This window comes from Balaenoptera ricei, chromosome 1, assembly GCF_028023285.1.
Source record: "Balaenoptera ricei isolate mBalRic1 chromosome 1, mBalRic1.hap2, whole genome shotgun sequence".
In the NCBI taxonomy this organism is placed as follows: domain Eukaryota; kingdom Metazoa; phylum Chordata; class Mammalia; order Artiodactyla; family Balaenopteridae; genus Balaenoptera; species Balaenoptera ricei.
The window spans coordinates 50,766,665-50,782,573 of NC_082639.1; the positions used below are offsets into that span (position 1 = coordinate 50,766,665).

At 41.1% G+C, this 15,909-nt stretch overlaps 1 protein-coding gene across 8 annotated transcripts in view; it reads left to right on the top strand.

Annotated features, from left to right (window-relative positions):
* FGGY (FGGY carbohydrate kinase domain containing) overlaps positions 1–15,909 on the top strand; it is a 411,167-nt gene that overhangs the window by 302,138 nt on the left and 93,120 nt on the right. For all 8 annotated transcript variants that reach the window (XM_059898898.1, XM_059898889.1, XM_059898942.1 and 5 more), the window contains one exon: positions 15,835–15,909. In XM_059898898.1, the coding sequence (XP_059754881.1) occupies positions 15,835–15,909 (75 nt within the window). The remainder of the gene's footprint in view (positions 1–15,834) is intronic.

Below are 15,909 nucleotides of genomic sequence, written 5' to 3' on the forward strand. Positions count from 1 at the left end.
TAGGAGAGACCACAAACAAGAAAAGAGGCCATGAATTCAGAATTCAGATGTCAAGAAGTGGAGAGCAGAGTGTGAGGTGCATCATGGCGGGGGTGTAGAATGGAGGCCATGAGCAGTGCAAGGTTTATGCAGTGCGTGACAGTGGAGCAGGCCTGCTGGCTTGAGGAACTTCAAAACTTAACAGGCTTTGGCTTTGTGATTAATTCTATTGAGAATATTTTAAATATTTTTATGAGGCCAACAGAAAGACCCAATCTTTATTTTCATTACCTGCTTGACATGAGCAACTTCTGCTAATAAAAGGGAGTCATGGTGGAAAGAAAAGAAATTGGACATAGCGAAAGTGATGTCTGTCCGGAGTCCATGAAGCGTGCCCACACAACAAATAATGGTCTTGGCCTCCTGTTTGGCCCATGGAAGCAGAAGAGGAATGTCTGGAGAGGGCCACATGGCCACAGGCTATAGCTAGAAAGCCATACTTTCAGGTAACCGGCTTTCTGGGTACAAACAGAGGTTAGGGGAAGCACACATTTTGTATGAGTACAAAAATCCATGTCTTAATTAGAGACAAATATCTAAAGCCAAATATAGGAGACACTTAAAATGTTAAAGAAGTGAAGAAGCATGACCAGTTCATAAAATGACCCCCAAACAAAGCAGGGTTGTATCGTAAAATGATTGCGGCTCTGAAGTCCAGGGCTTGGATCTGGAGTCCTTCCTTTGGGGTCCTTTCCTTGCCAACACCTGCTGTACCAGCTTCATCATCCAGCATGGCAGGTGCCATGGCTTCCCAGTGGCTTTTGTCTGTTTCTTAAAACCAACCCTGACATCCAGAAACTTAAGAATTACCGTCATTAGGATTCCAATAAGGGTAGCCCAAACACAGACTAGAATGCCAAAGGAAACAATGGAGTGCTTTTAAGAGTGTCTGTCTCATTAGAATAAGTATGAATAAGTATGTAATCACCAAAGGAGACTTCTTGCACGGGGACATATGCCCAATGGTATTAAAAATCCTGGTATATTTATCTTTTTAAAAGTTCTCTTGTTTTATAAACATACCTCATACATCACCTGATGTTTCTTAGCAGTGATTTCCCTTAATAACTGCCCTTGGGTTAGCCTTACCTTTGAATAGCTGTCATTTGATGAATTTACCTCACAACACTGGAAGGAGAAGATGACCTAGTTAAGATAGAAGGAAGGAAATTCTGGGCTAAAAATTTTCCCCAAAATCTCTCCTTTTTTTAAGATTTTTATTTTATATTGGAGTATAGTTGATTTACTATGCTGTGTTAGTTTCAGGTGTACAACAAAGTGATTCAGTTATACTTATACATATATCTATTCTTTTTCAGATTCTTTTCCCATTTAGGTTATTACAGAATATTGAGTAGAGTTCCCTGTGTTGTACAGTAGGTCCTTGCTGATTATTTTTTATATAATAGTGTGTATGTGTTAATCCCAACCTCCTATCTTGCCTCCCCCGCACCTTTCCCCTTTGGTAACCATAAGTTTGTTTTCAAAGTCTGTGAGTCTGTTTGTTTTGTAAATAAGTTCATTTGTATCATTTTTGTAGATTCCACATATAAGTGATATCATATGATATTTGTCTTTCTCTTTTCGACTTACTTCACATAGTATGATAATCTCTGGGTCCATCCATGTTGCTGCAAATGACGTTATTTCATTCTTTTTTATGGCTGAGTAGTATTCCATCGTATATATGTAACACATCTTTGTCCATTCATCTGTTGATGACGTTTAGGTTGCTTCCATGTCCTGGCTATTGTAAATAGTGCTGCAGTGAACATTGGCGTGCATGTATCTTTTCTAATTATGGTTTTCTCCAGGTATATACCATATATATCATATGGTAGTTCTATTTTTAGTTTTATAAGGAACCTCCATACTGTTCTCCATAGTGACTGTATCAATTTACATTCCCACCAAAAGTGTAGGAGGGTTCCCTTTTCTCCACACCCTCTCCAGCATTTATTGTTTGTAGGCTTTTTGATGAAGGCCATTCTGACTGGTATGCGGTAATATCTCATTGCAGTTTCGATTTACATTTCTCTAATAATTAGCAATGTTGCGTATCTTTTCACATGATTTTTGCACATCTGTATGTCTTCTTTGGAGAAATGTCTATTTAGATGTTCTGCCCACTTTTTGATTGTGTTGTTTGTTTTTTTGATATTGAGCTGCATGAGCTGTTTGTATATTTTGGAGATTAATCCCTTGAAGGTTGCTTTGTTTGCAAATATTTTCTCCCATTCCATAGGTTGTCTTTTGTTTATGGCTTCCTCTGCTGTGCAAAAGCTTTTAAGTTTAATTAGGTCCTATTTATTTATTTTTGTTTTTATTTTCATTACTCTAGGAGGTGGATCCAGAAAAATATTGCTGCGATTTATGTCAAAGGGTGTTCTGCCTAAGTTTTCCGCTAAGAGTTTTATAGTGTCTGGCATTACATTTAGGTCTTTAATCCATTTTGAGTTTATTTTTGTGTATGGTGTTAGGGAGTGTTCTAATTTCACTCTTTTACATGTAACTGTCCAGATTCCCCAGCACCACTTATTGAAGAGACTGTCTTTTCTCCATTTTATATTCTTGCCTCCTTTCTCATAGATTAATTGACCACAGGTGTGTGAGTTTATTTCTGGGCTTTCTATCCTATTCCATTGATCTATATTTCTGTTTTTGTGCCAGTACCACACTGTTTTGGTGACTGTAGCTTTGTAGTATAGTCTGATTCCTCCAGCTCCGTTCTTCTTTCTCAAGATTCTTTCGGCTCTTCAGTCTTTTATGTTTCTATACACGTTTAAATTTTTTTTGTTCTAGTTCTCTGAAAACTGCCATTGGTAATTTGATAGGGATTGCATTAAATATGTAGAGTGCCTTGGGTAGTATAGTCATTTTGACAATACTGATTCTTCCAATCCAAGAACATGGTATATCTTTCCATCTGTTTATGTCATCTTCGATTTCTTTCATCAGCATCTTATAGTTTTCAGAGTACAGGTCTTTTGCCTCCTTAGGTAGGTTTATTCCGAAGTATTTTATTCTTTTTGATGTGATGATAAATGGGATTGTTTCCTTAATTTCTCTTTCTGATCTTTCATTGTTGGTGTATAAAAATGCAACAGATTTTTGTGTATTAAGTTTGTATCCTGCAACTTTACCAAATTCACTGATGAGCTCTAAGTAGTTTTATCATAGCCTCTTTAGGATTTTCTATGTATAGTATCATGTCGTCTTCAGACAGTGACTGTCTGTCTTCTTCTTTTTCAGTGTTGATTCCTTTTATTTCTTTTTCTTCTCTGATTGCCGTGGCTAGGACTTCCAAAACTATGTTGAATAAAAGTGGTGAGTGTGCACATCCTTATCTTGTTCCTGATCTTAGAGGAAATGCTTTCACCTTTTCACTGTTGAGTGTGATGTCAGCTGTGGGTTTGTCATATATGGCCTTTATTATGTTGAGGTAGGTTCCTTATATGCCCACTTTCTGGAGAGTTTTTATCCTAAATTGGTATTGAAGTTTGATGAAAGATTTTTTTGCATCTATTGACATGCTCATATGGTTTTTATTCTTCATTTTGTTGATGTGGTGTATCACACTGACTGATTTGTGGATATTGAAAAACTCCTTGCATCTCTGGGATAAATCCCACTTGATCATGGTGTATGGTCCTTTCAGTGTATTGTTGGATTTGGTTTGCTAGTATTTTGTTGAGGATTTTTGCATCTATGTTCAAATCTCTTTCCCTCAATCCAATTTTGGATAACATCAAAATAATCACCCTGAATCTATTTATCATGTTACCCTTTTGCCAGAAGCTACAATGTGACTACTTTTTCCAACATTCATTCACAGAATGTGTATTTGGTGCCTACTTTGTAGCAAGTACTGCTAAAGTATAATCCTTACATTCATGGAGCATATTTCAAGGGAGGGAAGTGCTTGATAAAATGTTAAGTTTAAAAAATACGTAACATCTAGAATGTCAAGAAAATCCCAGTAGGACAAGAACCATATATGATTTTTTCTTTGGGCTCCTGAAATATTTATCTGGGCACATACTAAGTGCTTAATACGTACTTATTGATAATTGATAGTCAACATGGAGATAATAAGAGGTCATCTGTTGGTTTAGAAAAATTATACATGTGAGCAATCTGCTAATTCTAAATGAATTAGATCACTACTGACTCTTACTATCCCTATGATCAGTATTTAAAACCAGTCATAATGTCCAGGTAAATGAAGATAAGTTTCCATTTTATTATAATTATGAGTGCCTTTGTTCATCAACGAATTAACTAATTATTTTAACAAATGCAGGCCCTGTTATAGTTGGTGGGGGATATAAGTAACTGGACACAACTGCAGCTTTCAGGAACACTGGTGTTTTGGTGGGGTCGGGGAGGGGAGGCAGGCAGAATATATAAACAGGCGATGGGGCTACAGGGTCAAGCTCCAGGTGCCACTCACTGTCCAGCGCTCCTTAGACGTGTGGAAGATGATGGCCTAACATGGTCTCAGCACTCAGGAAAGGCTTCAGATAGGAGGTGACATTGACACTGAGTGACAGAGGGAACAGGGTCTGGGACCAAGGGAATCATAGCATGTGCAGTGTTCTAGAGGGGAGGAGAGCATGGCGTGTGAATGTTCAGGATTTTTTTATATCATTGTCTAACCAGTGATAGATTGCATTTAGCATTTTATCTAGGTAATTAAAAGACCTTCTCAGAGAATGCCTGGCCGCTCCCTGTTCTCCTTCTGCTTCAGCAGCATCACACTCTTTCTCTCCCCTCTGTTGGCTCTTTTCTCTTACCCTTGTTAGACATTCATCCATTCAAAAAATGCTTATTGGTCACCTACTACGTGCAGGCCTATGCCAAGCTGAGGGAACACAAAGAAAAAAAGAAACTGTGCCTGTTCCAAGTTCACATGAAAATGGGGGAAATAATATTGTACATGTGTGAGAGTGTGCTTATGGGTGTATGTACATAACGTATGATCCCTATAATACAGACATCTATCTATACAGGCCGAAGGAGGTGCTCAGTAAATATTTGATTCTGAATTTTATTTTTAGGTGGCATTTGGGCAGCAAACCCCGATGCAGCCTTTCTCTGCTTCGCTTGAAAATACCTGTGAAGATAAAAAAAAAAAAAGCATAAACTCATTCTGACTTTAACAATTAAGATGACTTTCAACTAGGAAAACTAGAATTGACAATCTCAGAGAGAATCTGGGAGGACCTTCCAGAATCTAAAAGACTAAATGTAACTTGTTTGATAATCATAATATCTGACATGAGAACAAAATAAACCACCAGCCTTGCAAAAGTTGGGACCTCTCCACTTTCTGGTCCCTAGCTTAAAAATGCAAGTTCCCTTTAAGCCTAAAAACAGAGCAGTCATCCCTCTACTCTGCTGCTGATGATTAAGGTTTTTTGTTCTGTTTTGTTTTGCTTTTTGGAAGCAGCCAGTGAGTTTAGTTTCCCAGAACTCCTCCGCAACCCGGACCTTATCTTCCCTTTCACTTCAATCCATTAGAAAACTGCCAACCCAAGTAGACAACTGGGCTGGAAGTCTGATTTAGAATGAATGGTGATGCACTGCAGCTCTAAGGACCCTGAATCAAACTCTGTTAAAGGGGCAGAGACAGGGAAACCCTGTGAATTTGAAGGAGGGGTGTAGTTTTGCATGTCTACCATCTGTTCTAGGATTAGAAAGCAGGGTGGTGAGCCACCTCAGGGCAACAGAGGGACACAAAATAAAAACTGCTGGACTCTGGGAATTGGCAGCTAGCTATAGATCTAAAGAGGTAAATCCAAGTTACAGTTAGTGGGGCTGAGAGTAAATTGTGTACTGTATGCTGGGAAACACTGAATATGTATAGTGCTCTAGTTAAAATGAATTTAAAAGATAATAAAGTGAGTCCATTAGGAAAAACATGTTGCACACAAAGAAAAAGAAATACCATTTTGAACACTTAAGGGAAAGGCCTCTTAAAAATTACTTACTACTGAAACCAAAAGAAAATATTTTAAAACTCCTTTGCATATTCAATAGGATTTTTTTTTTAAAGCACATCTCTATGAAAGAGAGCAGAAACTTATTAGGAAAAAAAATGAGTTCAGATGGAAAGGCACTGGAATGAGGGGAAAAAAAGGAAATGATAAAGACAGCTAAAAATACAAAAGCAGAATTAAAACTTGCATTGAAGGTTTTAATGCAAAACACATAATTTTTACTGAAGAAAATAAGATCAGAGCTGTCATAAGACATAGTATATATTTTAAATTTATTAGAAAAAATTTTGATGTAGGGGCTATGGCTTATTTTCTTTTTAATTTCACCAGTGCTTAGGTCAAAGATAGGCACTGAATAATTGCCTATGGTTAAGCAGTTAGTTCAGTCTTCACTTGTCAAGTGAGGAATGAATAGTGTGACCTGCTCAAGGTCACAACACCGAGAAATAGCAGGGCTTAGATGAAAACAGGAATCCCGACTTTTAGGATGCACACTCTTGAGCCTCCCTTAACTCATACCTCTGGACTTCACGGAATGCACTGACTGTAAAAAGTGAGTCCCTGCAGTTCCATCATGCCTGGTTTCACACTGAACCAGCACGTTCCTCAGCCCAGTCCCTGCTCCCCTGTCTGACCACCAGCCTTCTCACTCGTTCTCCCATTTTTCCCCTTACCCTGATTCTTGGATTTAAGCTCTGACCCTGTCTCTTCTCAGTAATGGTTCTCTTTTTCTTTCCACCCTCACTGACTCAGATTTCAAAAGTAATCACCACTCCTGGTTTGACCTGGCTCTAAACGTTTCCGCTTTAGGTGCCTACCCTTATAAGTAGGAACAGGGCATACCCCAGGAATCCTTCTGTTAGGCTCGATAGAATCATTTTCTTTTGTCTGGTAAGAGTTGGCTCCCTGCCATGTCACTAGCTGTTTCATTTCTCCATTGGTGATGCATATATTGACCTGCAGCATTGGGCTAAAAAGAGGTGGCGGTTATGGGGTGGGCAACTTAATAGTATGCTTAGACCAAGTAGCCATCCGTGTAAATATTTCTCCTTGCCACTTGATAAATGAGGCACGGAGAGGTAAGGGCTGTACATATGATGTTTGAAAGAAGCAGAGGCTTGGGTAATAGCAATCAGCCACAAGACGTTTAACACCAGTGATTCTAGGTTCTTTAAAAACGAAACGAAACGATGCTTTTTAAAGAAATATGACGTGGTCACACATAAAGAGATGAAGCTAAATACCACCAGGAATGGTTGCATGTTTTAGATAGTTCGTGTATGTGTGATTGTTTTTATTTTGAATGGTTGGTTAGATAGCTTTTACTCTAGTGAAACAGTAAAGTGAGCCCAGGATTTGAAGCCAGACCTGTATTGGCATCCTGGCTTGAAAATGTGCCAGTCACGTGACCTCTGAGGTTAGCTCTGTGAGGTCTGTCTGCTCATCAGGAAGCGGGTGCGGCGCAGGGTCGTTGTCAGAATCAAACGGAGAGACTGTCACACAGCGGACAGACAGCAACAGCAGCTGCTTTTGAATCTGTAGCTCCTGCTGAGTGGCCCTTACTTGCATGTTTACAAGATGGCCTTTGAATCCCGGGCAGCCAATCGTGAGCCGTCCACCTTAGTCCCAGGACCAGTGGGGCCTACCAGTCACGGAGGTCACCAGCCATGAACAATCAGCTAGAGAAGCTGAACAATCACTTGGTCCATCACAGGAACCAAGTTTCATACAGGTGTAGAGGTTAGTCTTCTCTACTTAAGTATTTAAGTTCTTGGCCCTCAGTTTCCTCAGCAACACAGTAAGCAGCTCAACTTTGGTCCACCTTACAAGACAGCTAGAGCTGTAGGAGTTGTGAAAGAGTCCTTGCCTCCTTGTGTACATGACCAGTTTTTATTCTCCAATTAATATGACCTCTTTGTTATGGTGGTGTTTTTTGAAAAGTTCTTTTCCTGAAATGCCCACTCAAAGAAATAAATTACCTCAGAGATATATCAGGCCGTGAGAACACACCATATTCACCAATTGGTTGAAACGTGTTTTTCCTGCTTCACTTTGCAAGTACAACACTACCCAGAACGGAAAGTTATTTTCTGGTTCTTTGAAGAGCTGTGATTTCTAACATAAGGCCATATGCTGCTCAAACTGCTAGAGAGGTTGAGTGCTGTTCCAAGCGTTCTTCAGAGCAAGCACAAAGCAACGTGCATGTGGAAAACTGGGAGAGAGTCAGGAAAGAAGCGTTAAGAGATCTTAGCCAGTTCCCAGAGTGACTCCCAGCTAGAGACAGGCATCACTAAACAGAGTCAGATGCGGTGGAGTCAGCGACTCGGATGAGTATTTGCAAGAGCTCAGGAGAAGTCAGGGGCTGTATCCCTGTGGCTTCCTCCGATGGGGAGATGGATGATGGAGCTGGAAGCTCATGGGCCAATTAAGCAGCCTTTGAGTGATATATTTTAAGCCTTGGAAACACATGGACTCTTTGATATGAGTTTGTTGATGTTTTTGTTATGATATAATGCTGTTTTTTATGTACCGTTTTTTACATATTGTTTTTCCCTATGAAAAATTGAATCCTATAATGAAGCTTAATATCCTCAGTATCGCTTAACTGGTTTTGGATAATGTATTTTTTTATTGAAGCAACTAATTTACCAACTGGTATTGTGATTTGTAATACGTGCTGTTTTTTCAGGGAACGTGATGTACCAAACACCGTGGTAGATGCTTTCCAAGCATCATCACCAACTTCCCTTACAACCCTGCAAGACAGTGTAGTTACTGCATTGAAAGGAATGGAGAATCTGAGGGTCAGAGAGTCTAAGTAATTTACTCAGAGGAGAAAAGACCAGAAGTGGTAGTAGAACCCAGTCAGTTCAAACCGAGGTCACTGACATTCTCTGAGAGGAAAAAAATTCAAATATGAAAAACCAGATCTTTATATTTTTGGCATTCCTTCTGCTCTGTTTTCAGTATGTCTGAAATATTTCTCCCTCATTTTAGTGATTTTTAAAAAAATGATTTTGCATTACAGAATCAGACTTTTCTTTTTTAGTGCTTTTTATCTTTGCTGTATAAACCAAACAACAAATAAAACTGGGGGTGAGAGGGGTGGTGTGGACTGTGGACAGGGGCCCTTCCCAAGGTAGTGTATAATGATAAAAGACTGAGGAGTGGGACTTCCCTGGTGGTCCAGTGGTTAAGACTTCACCTTCCAGTGCAGGGGGTGTGGGTTCGATCCCCGGTCAGGGAGCTAAGATCCCACATGCCTCGTGGCCAAAAAAACCAAAAAAAAAAAAAAAAATAAGAAGCAATATTGTAATAAATTCAATAAAGACTTTTTAAAAATGGTCCACGTCAAAACAACTCTTTTAAAAAAAGACTGAGGAGTGAATCAGGTGGAAGTCTGCCAGGAAGACCCCAGGAGATAAATAATAAGAAAGAATTAAGGCCAGAGAACCAAGGATGGGATCCAAGTTGGTGTGTAAGTCCAAGACAGGGTTAGAGGACAGCAAGTGTGGACCAGGACGGTTGACCAAAACAGCCTTGGTTACACTGGTGCAAACGTGTGTTAAAATGACTTAGATTTAGAGCATCAGAAGCAAGGCAGACCGAAGTGTGAGGTGCCTGGTACATCTGGGAAACAGCAAATGGACTAGCGTCACATGGTGTAGAGTTCACCAATAGAATAAAGTTGTGAGGAAGAATGTCAGTCCATCATCCAGTCGTTGTATGTGTATTATTGTCTGTTGCTGCTATAATAAAATACCACAAACTTAGAGGCTTAAATTTATTATCTCACAGTTCTGTAAGTCAGAAGCCCAAGCTGGCTCAACTGGTTTCTCTGCTCCTGTTTTCACAAGACCAGAACCAAGGGCTTTTATCTGGAGGCTCTGGGAATAATCTGCTATCAAACTTCCTCAAGTTGTTGGCCAAATTCAGCTCCGTGCAGTTGTAGGGCAGAGGTGCCTGTTTCCTGGCTGACTGTCAGCCAGGGATCCTCAGCTTCGAGAGGCCACCCACATTCCTTGGCTCACTGCCCCCTTCCTCCATCGTCAAAGCCAGCAGTGGTGGATCAGGTCCTTCCCATGCTTTGAATCTCTCTGATTTCCACTTCTACCTCATCTCTCCTGCTTTATTCTTCTACTGTATCTCTTGACTGACTCTTTTGTCTTCCTCTTCTGCTTTTAAGAGCTTATGTGATTACATTGTGCCCGACTGGATAATCCAGGATAATCTCCCTATTTTAAGGTCAACTGGCTAGTAACTAGTTCCACCTGCAAAGTCCCTTTACAGCAGTGCCCAGATTAGTGTTTGATTGAGTAATCAGGGGATGGGAACCTTGGGGGAGGGGGAAACATCTTTAGAATTCTGCCTCCGTCATTGTGTTAACACATTTATGTGCATTTCCCATTTCTGGGTGAGTTTTCGGCAATGCCAAGTGTCAGTGTCCATTCCTGATACTGATACCTATAAATATTTTCAGGGAAATTTGTCCCCCTTTCTCTTCCAGGCTGCTGACTATCTCAGACCTGTTCTCCAGTCCCTGGCCTCTATCCAGAGGTTTTCCAGAAATCTTTCTCTGATCCTCATTTCCTTGCTGTCCGGTCATCAGCGCCTCCTGCATTATTGACTAAACAAACAGCATTTTTTTGCCCCTTTGTGTTCTGAAAAACTTTCAGTCAGTTCCCTTGAGCCTTGGATACCCCCTCAAGCTCTGATGACCTAGAAAATCTCAGGACAGGGAATCCTGTTTTCTTGTCTTTTGTAATCTTTAGAAACCCCTTGAGATCTATTTCTAAGCCTTTTTTTTTTTCTTAGCAACATATATAATTACTTAAATTCTTTTAACAACTAAGAAGGGAAAAACTTAGCTAACTAAATTACTGATATATTTGTTTATAATCTCAACTACTCCAGGGCATATGGACCTATAATTCACAATACCAAGGTTTAGGGCAATCATTTCTACAATTTATTGTGCATTAAGACCTTGTTAAAAATGCAAAATTCTGGGCCCACACCAAAAGTTCAGTAAATTAGGAGTTGGATCACAGGAAATCTGCCTTCAACTCAGATCCCGGGAAAGAGTTAAGAGATGTGCCTAAATTCGCACAGCTGCCAAGTGGCAGCAGGATTTAATCTGAAGTCCAGGATGAAGATCATCTGTCTTTCCTGTTCACAGAGTAAATGGAAGTGTGTAGGTTGATAAGGACTAAGGCTTCTCCAAGGAGTCCTTGCAAGTGAGTCTCCCACTGTCCTACTCCTGGGTGCCCATCAGGGGCACGCTGCTTCTCCACACTCCTAGACGTCCAGACCTTTCTCATACGATCCTGATGCTGACGGCCAGCACACTTTCTACCCTACGTTCCCCACCCTGTACAACCACTGGTCTTCAGTCCCCATCGCTAATACCCTGACAGTACCCACAGCATGTTGCAGGAGATCCTTTATTGCTGTATCCCAATTAATGAATGGGATTGAGCCCCTCACTGCAATTCAAGAGAAAGGCAGTGAACATTATTAAGAGAAAAGGAAAGAGAATGAACATTTATTAAGCACTACAAGTGTCTAGCTCTTGTCGGTTTGGTACAGCTTGCTGAAAAAGTAAGACGCTGTGCAAACGATAACTCATTTAATCATTAAGCACCTTGAAGTATTATTATTCCTATTTTACAGATAAAAAAAAAAAATGAGCCTCAGAGTGGTTACAAAACTCACACTGTCCTGCAAGCAATTAGAGGGAATGTTGAGATGTAAAGCCAGGTGTCTTACTCCAGAGCACATCATCTTTCTATTCACCTACACTTCTCTTCTGAGCTCAGAAATCCCAATAGTATTTACATAAACATTTTATAATCATTATCTAGGAGGTTGAAATTATCCATTGCAGTTCGTATCTCTTTGGCCACCATATGCCGCTTTCACACACCTCTAAATATTAACTATGAGTGTTTTCTATTACAGTCCTCTTTTCACAATAACCAAAATAAATAAACTGTGCTTACCATTGCAGCTCTCCGTGGGGCTTCCCCACACATTTCACTCTCTCGGCCAAGCATTCGAAAGAGACACGCGCACATCTATAAACAAATTCCTTCCACTTATGCTTCCTTCCCACTTTTTCTTACTGATAGAGCCATTCAGCCTTCAGCCAAGGGTATAGGCTTCTCTGGCCCATCCCAGCTTTCTCGCTGGTTACAAAGCTGCACCTCGCCCAGGACATCCCTGACATTCTCAGGGCACTCCCACCTTCATACACCATGACAGCTCCCTGAGGGTCCTCTGTAGCCTCCTGAGTGGTCCACATGGCCGGCACTCCTTAGAAAGTTCCATCTTGGGCTGAATGCCATTTGATTTTTGTCAAGGTGGGGCTGGGATTCCTGATACTTGAGAGAGAATCAAATGATCATCTGCCCTTCTAGTGTCTCCATTTGCAAATCAGGTAAGATGTCAAGGAAATAGGGATCCTGGACCATAGTAATTTCACAGTTTAGAGAGGTGTCTTTCACTGAGTCACATTTCAACCCCCTGGCTCTGGTGTTAGTGGTGAGGGAATGTTGGAAATAGCTATGGGAGAGCCATGTTTGCTTATTTATGCCCTTTTGATACTGAATACCTTCCATATGGTAGTCCATGTAATAAATTCCATCTAGAAATTCTTCCCAGGAATAATTTTGTCTCTCTTGAAGCATAGGTATGTTTCATTTGTCATAAAAGAAAGGCCATGTCATCCATTATATGTCCCTTTTTTGCCATAGCTACTAGTAAGCAAGCTCAAGAGTTAAATTTAGTGCTCATTTACACTGATTATCTCATTCTCAATTTCTGAAGAAAAGAAGCTATCTTCTCTTTTCTTCCTATGACTTTGAAGCTCTGAAGGCACTAGAAATTTAGAGAAGGGCCCATGACATCTTTTTGCTTGAATATCAATACTTTGGGGAAGTTCTCATGCATATTTGCTGGGATTAAGGAAGCAAAATCTAGTGATATTTTACCCCTCCTCTCTTATGGGTTCTTACTAATTGAGAAGAATATCAGAGCCAGTTATTGTCAATACAGAGCCCTGGGGTTCCTAATAAATTAATAGGAGAATGCATCTTATATAAAAAGTCAAATTCCAGCCCTACCCCCATCACAGTTTATCCGCCTTTGGCACTCGGGACCCTCCTGTGGATGGACGTGTGTCTGCCAAGCAGACACACACCCAACCACGTGGAGGGTCACGGCTTGATTCGCATCTCACTGATGACCAGCGAGAGGAGGCCAGAGGCAGCCTACCTTCTGGGCTGGCTCTGGAGGAGAGCTCTAAACTGTGGCCCAATCAACTTTCCCAACAGACCACCAACAGAGATGCTGTTGAGGCCAAGCGAGTTTTGGAGACGAGTTAAAGAGAGACCATTTATGACTAGTGATCTTTACCCAGGACCAGTGCACACCGTGGGGCTAGTTGCTGACACGGGGCGTTCAGCTGCGGGGGGCTTAGGGCAGGGCTGAAATCCTGTCCACTCTGCTCCTTTTTAAAATTCACTCTTCCAGACGGGATGCCTTTTGCATTTAGTCCACCTGGAGGGAGCACCTTTTTCTAATTCACACAAAGACTCCATATACGCTACATATAAGTAGGGTGACTGCTTTTACTCCATTCTCGTACAAGCCACTCCTCTGATGAGGAAGGGTAAGTGTGGAGTTTGGGGGAGGGGGAAGAGCATGCAGTAAGCAACTAGAAGTGATGGTCCAGTGTTTTTCTCCCTTGGGGCATGGAGGAAATATACCCCTCCACCTCTGTGAATATATGAGGGGCTGAGGTAGTAAATACTGTCCTCTCATAATTGTATAATATGACAGAGAAGGATAGGATGTTAGGAGAGAGAATGGTGTGCAGAAGGAAAAAGGAGCATTGAAGTGTCACTTACACATTCAACAAATATTAACTTAGCGCCACTATGTGCCAGGCACAGTGGCAAGCATGGGAGATACTGTGGTGAGTAACACAGTCTGTTGGAACACCTAGGTTCTGGCTTCCATGAACCTCTGGATTCTCTCTTAAGCAAATTATTTTCTCCTCTGTGAATTGAACTTCTATGATATCTGTGTTGCTCGTGTTCTCCTAATTCTAACATTCTTATTGTACATTTAGGTCTCTAGGGACCTTTCTGAGAGATGTTCCTTCACAGAGTTATTGGCTGGGGAACATGCATCTTTAGAGCTCCTTTCTGATTTCTCATTCAAACCTCTCATGCTCCTGTGTGTTCAAATCAAAGCCGTTGTTCTCACTGACTGGCCCCATGATCTGCCAAAAAAAAAAAACCTATCAGCAGGTAGCACTACTGAATTTAGGAATACCCGCTTCAGCCAACTTAGATGAGTAATCAGAACAGCTGGAACACACGATGCTAAGTGAGGACGGGAAAGACTAGACACTGGCGAAGAAAGCAGGGCTGACCCCGGGCAGAATCACTCAGAGAACACAGGGAAGGTGCTTCTGCTTCAGAATGAGGGCAACAGGGGGAGAACTTTTCACATGATCAATTTGCATTTGAGAATAAGCACTAGCTCCCTTGTAGAGAGGAGCCGAGCGCCATTAGAAACAGGAAGATTTGATCAGGAGCTATTTCAGCAATCAGGAAGGATGCGATGGAGGCCTGAATTAAAGAGATGAGTGACAGTGCGGACAAAGAGAGGGGGTGGCTTCAAAAGAGATTCTGGAGCTCAAATGTATAAGACTTGGAGACTGATTAAATCCTGGAAGGGAGAGAAAAGTCAGGGGAAAGTGTTCCCAGGTTTCTGGTTTCGGTAGTGGAGTGGTATCTGTGCCCTGTAACAGGCCAAGGCTGGCCCCTTAATCCCCGCTGGGGGTGGACTCTGGAGAGAATAATAAATGGGGCTGGAGCAATGAAGGACAGGGACTTTGGTAGACCACTAGGCTCTCCTATTTTAGTACAGGCTGCATGTCACCTCCTCATTGAACTCAGGACCATATACACTGTAGGGCCTGAGAAAAAGTATGTTACGTGAATTAATTTTGTAATGAAAATCTAAAGTGAACTCTGGCGTTGATGCCCACCAACTTCAGGCTAGGCTTGAAGAAACCAGCAGTCTTCACCCTCTAGAAATGTCCCAAGAGGACACCTTCGTGAATGGGAGACGTGAAAGTGAGACTGTGAACAAGTCTTGAAACTACCCAAATCCAACATCCTGTTCAGTTCTGGAATCTCTCAGAAATTGACATACTCCATATAAGCATGTGGTTCCGATTGACTCTAATGGGATTCCCTGGTAAACCACAGATTCCAAATTATCCCCTAGTAGGTATCACATTTATAGTAGACATGTTATTTTACTCTGAATACCCCCTGGATGCTGGTCCACTGAATTCTGACAGTAGCAGAATTCGGAATAAGATCACCTTTTACTAGAATGCCACTGCTATGTGTTCATCTCTGTAAGCCAAAGAAAATAGGTGTTTGTAATAAAAGAATAATGTTTTTAAAAAAGAAAGATGTTTAATTCCATGCTAAGAAATATCAAACACAATCTCCTAAAAAAAAAAAATCTCCTTATAGTATTTGTTTTGTTTTTCTTTAATCCAAGGCAAGGCATTTTCTGTGGGGGAAGAAGGGATACTTTTTCCCAGGTCTGGAGATTAAACAATTTAGTAGTCACTTCACGTTCAGCTTACAAAAAGGGGATTTGCATATGAACTTGTTTCGGCAAGAAAACACATCTGAACGTGTTTCATGGGAACTATCTCTAACCATGGCGCCATCTCCTTCTTTTCTTTTCTTCATCCCTGCAGGTCACCGGATTGAAACTATCTCAGGACCTCGATGATCTTGCCATTCTCTACCTGGCCACAGTTCAAGCCATTGCC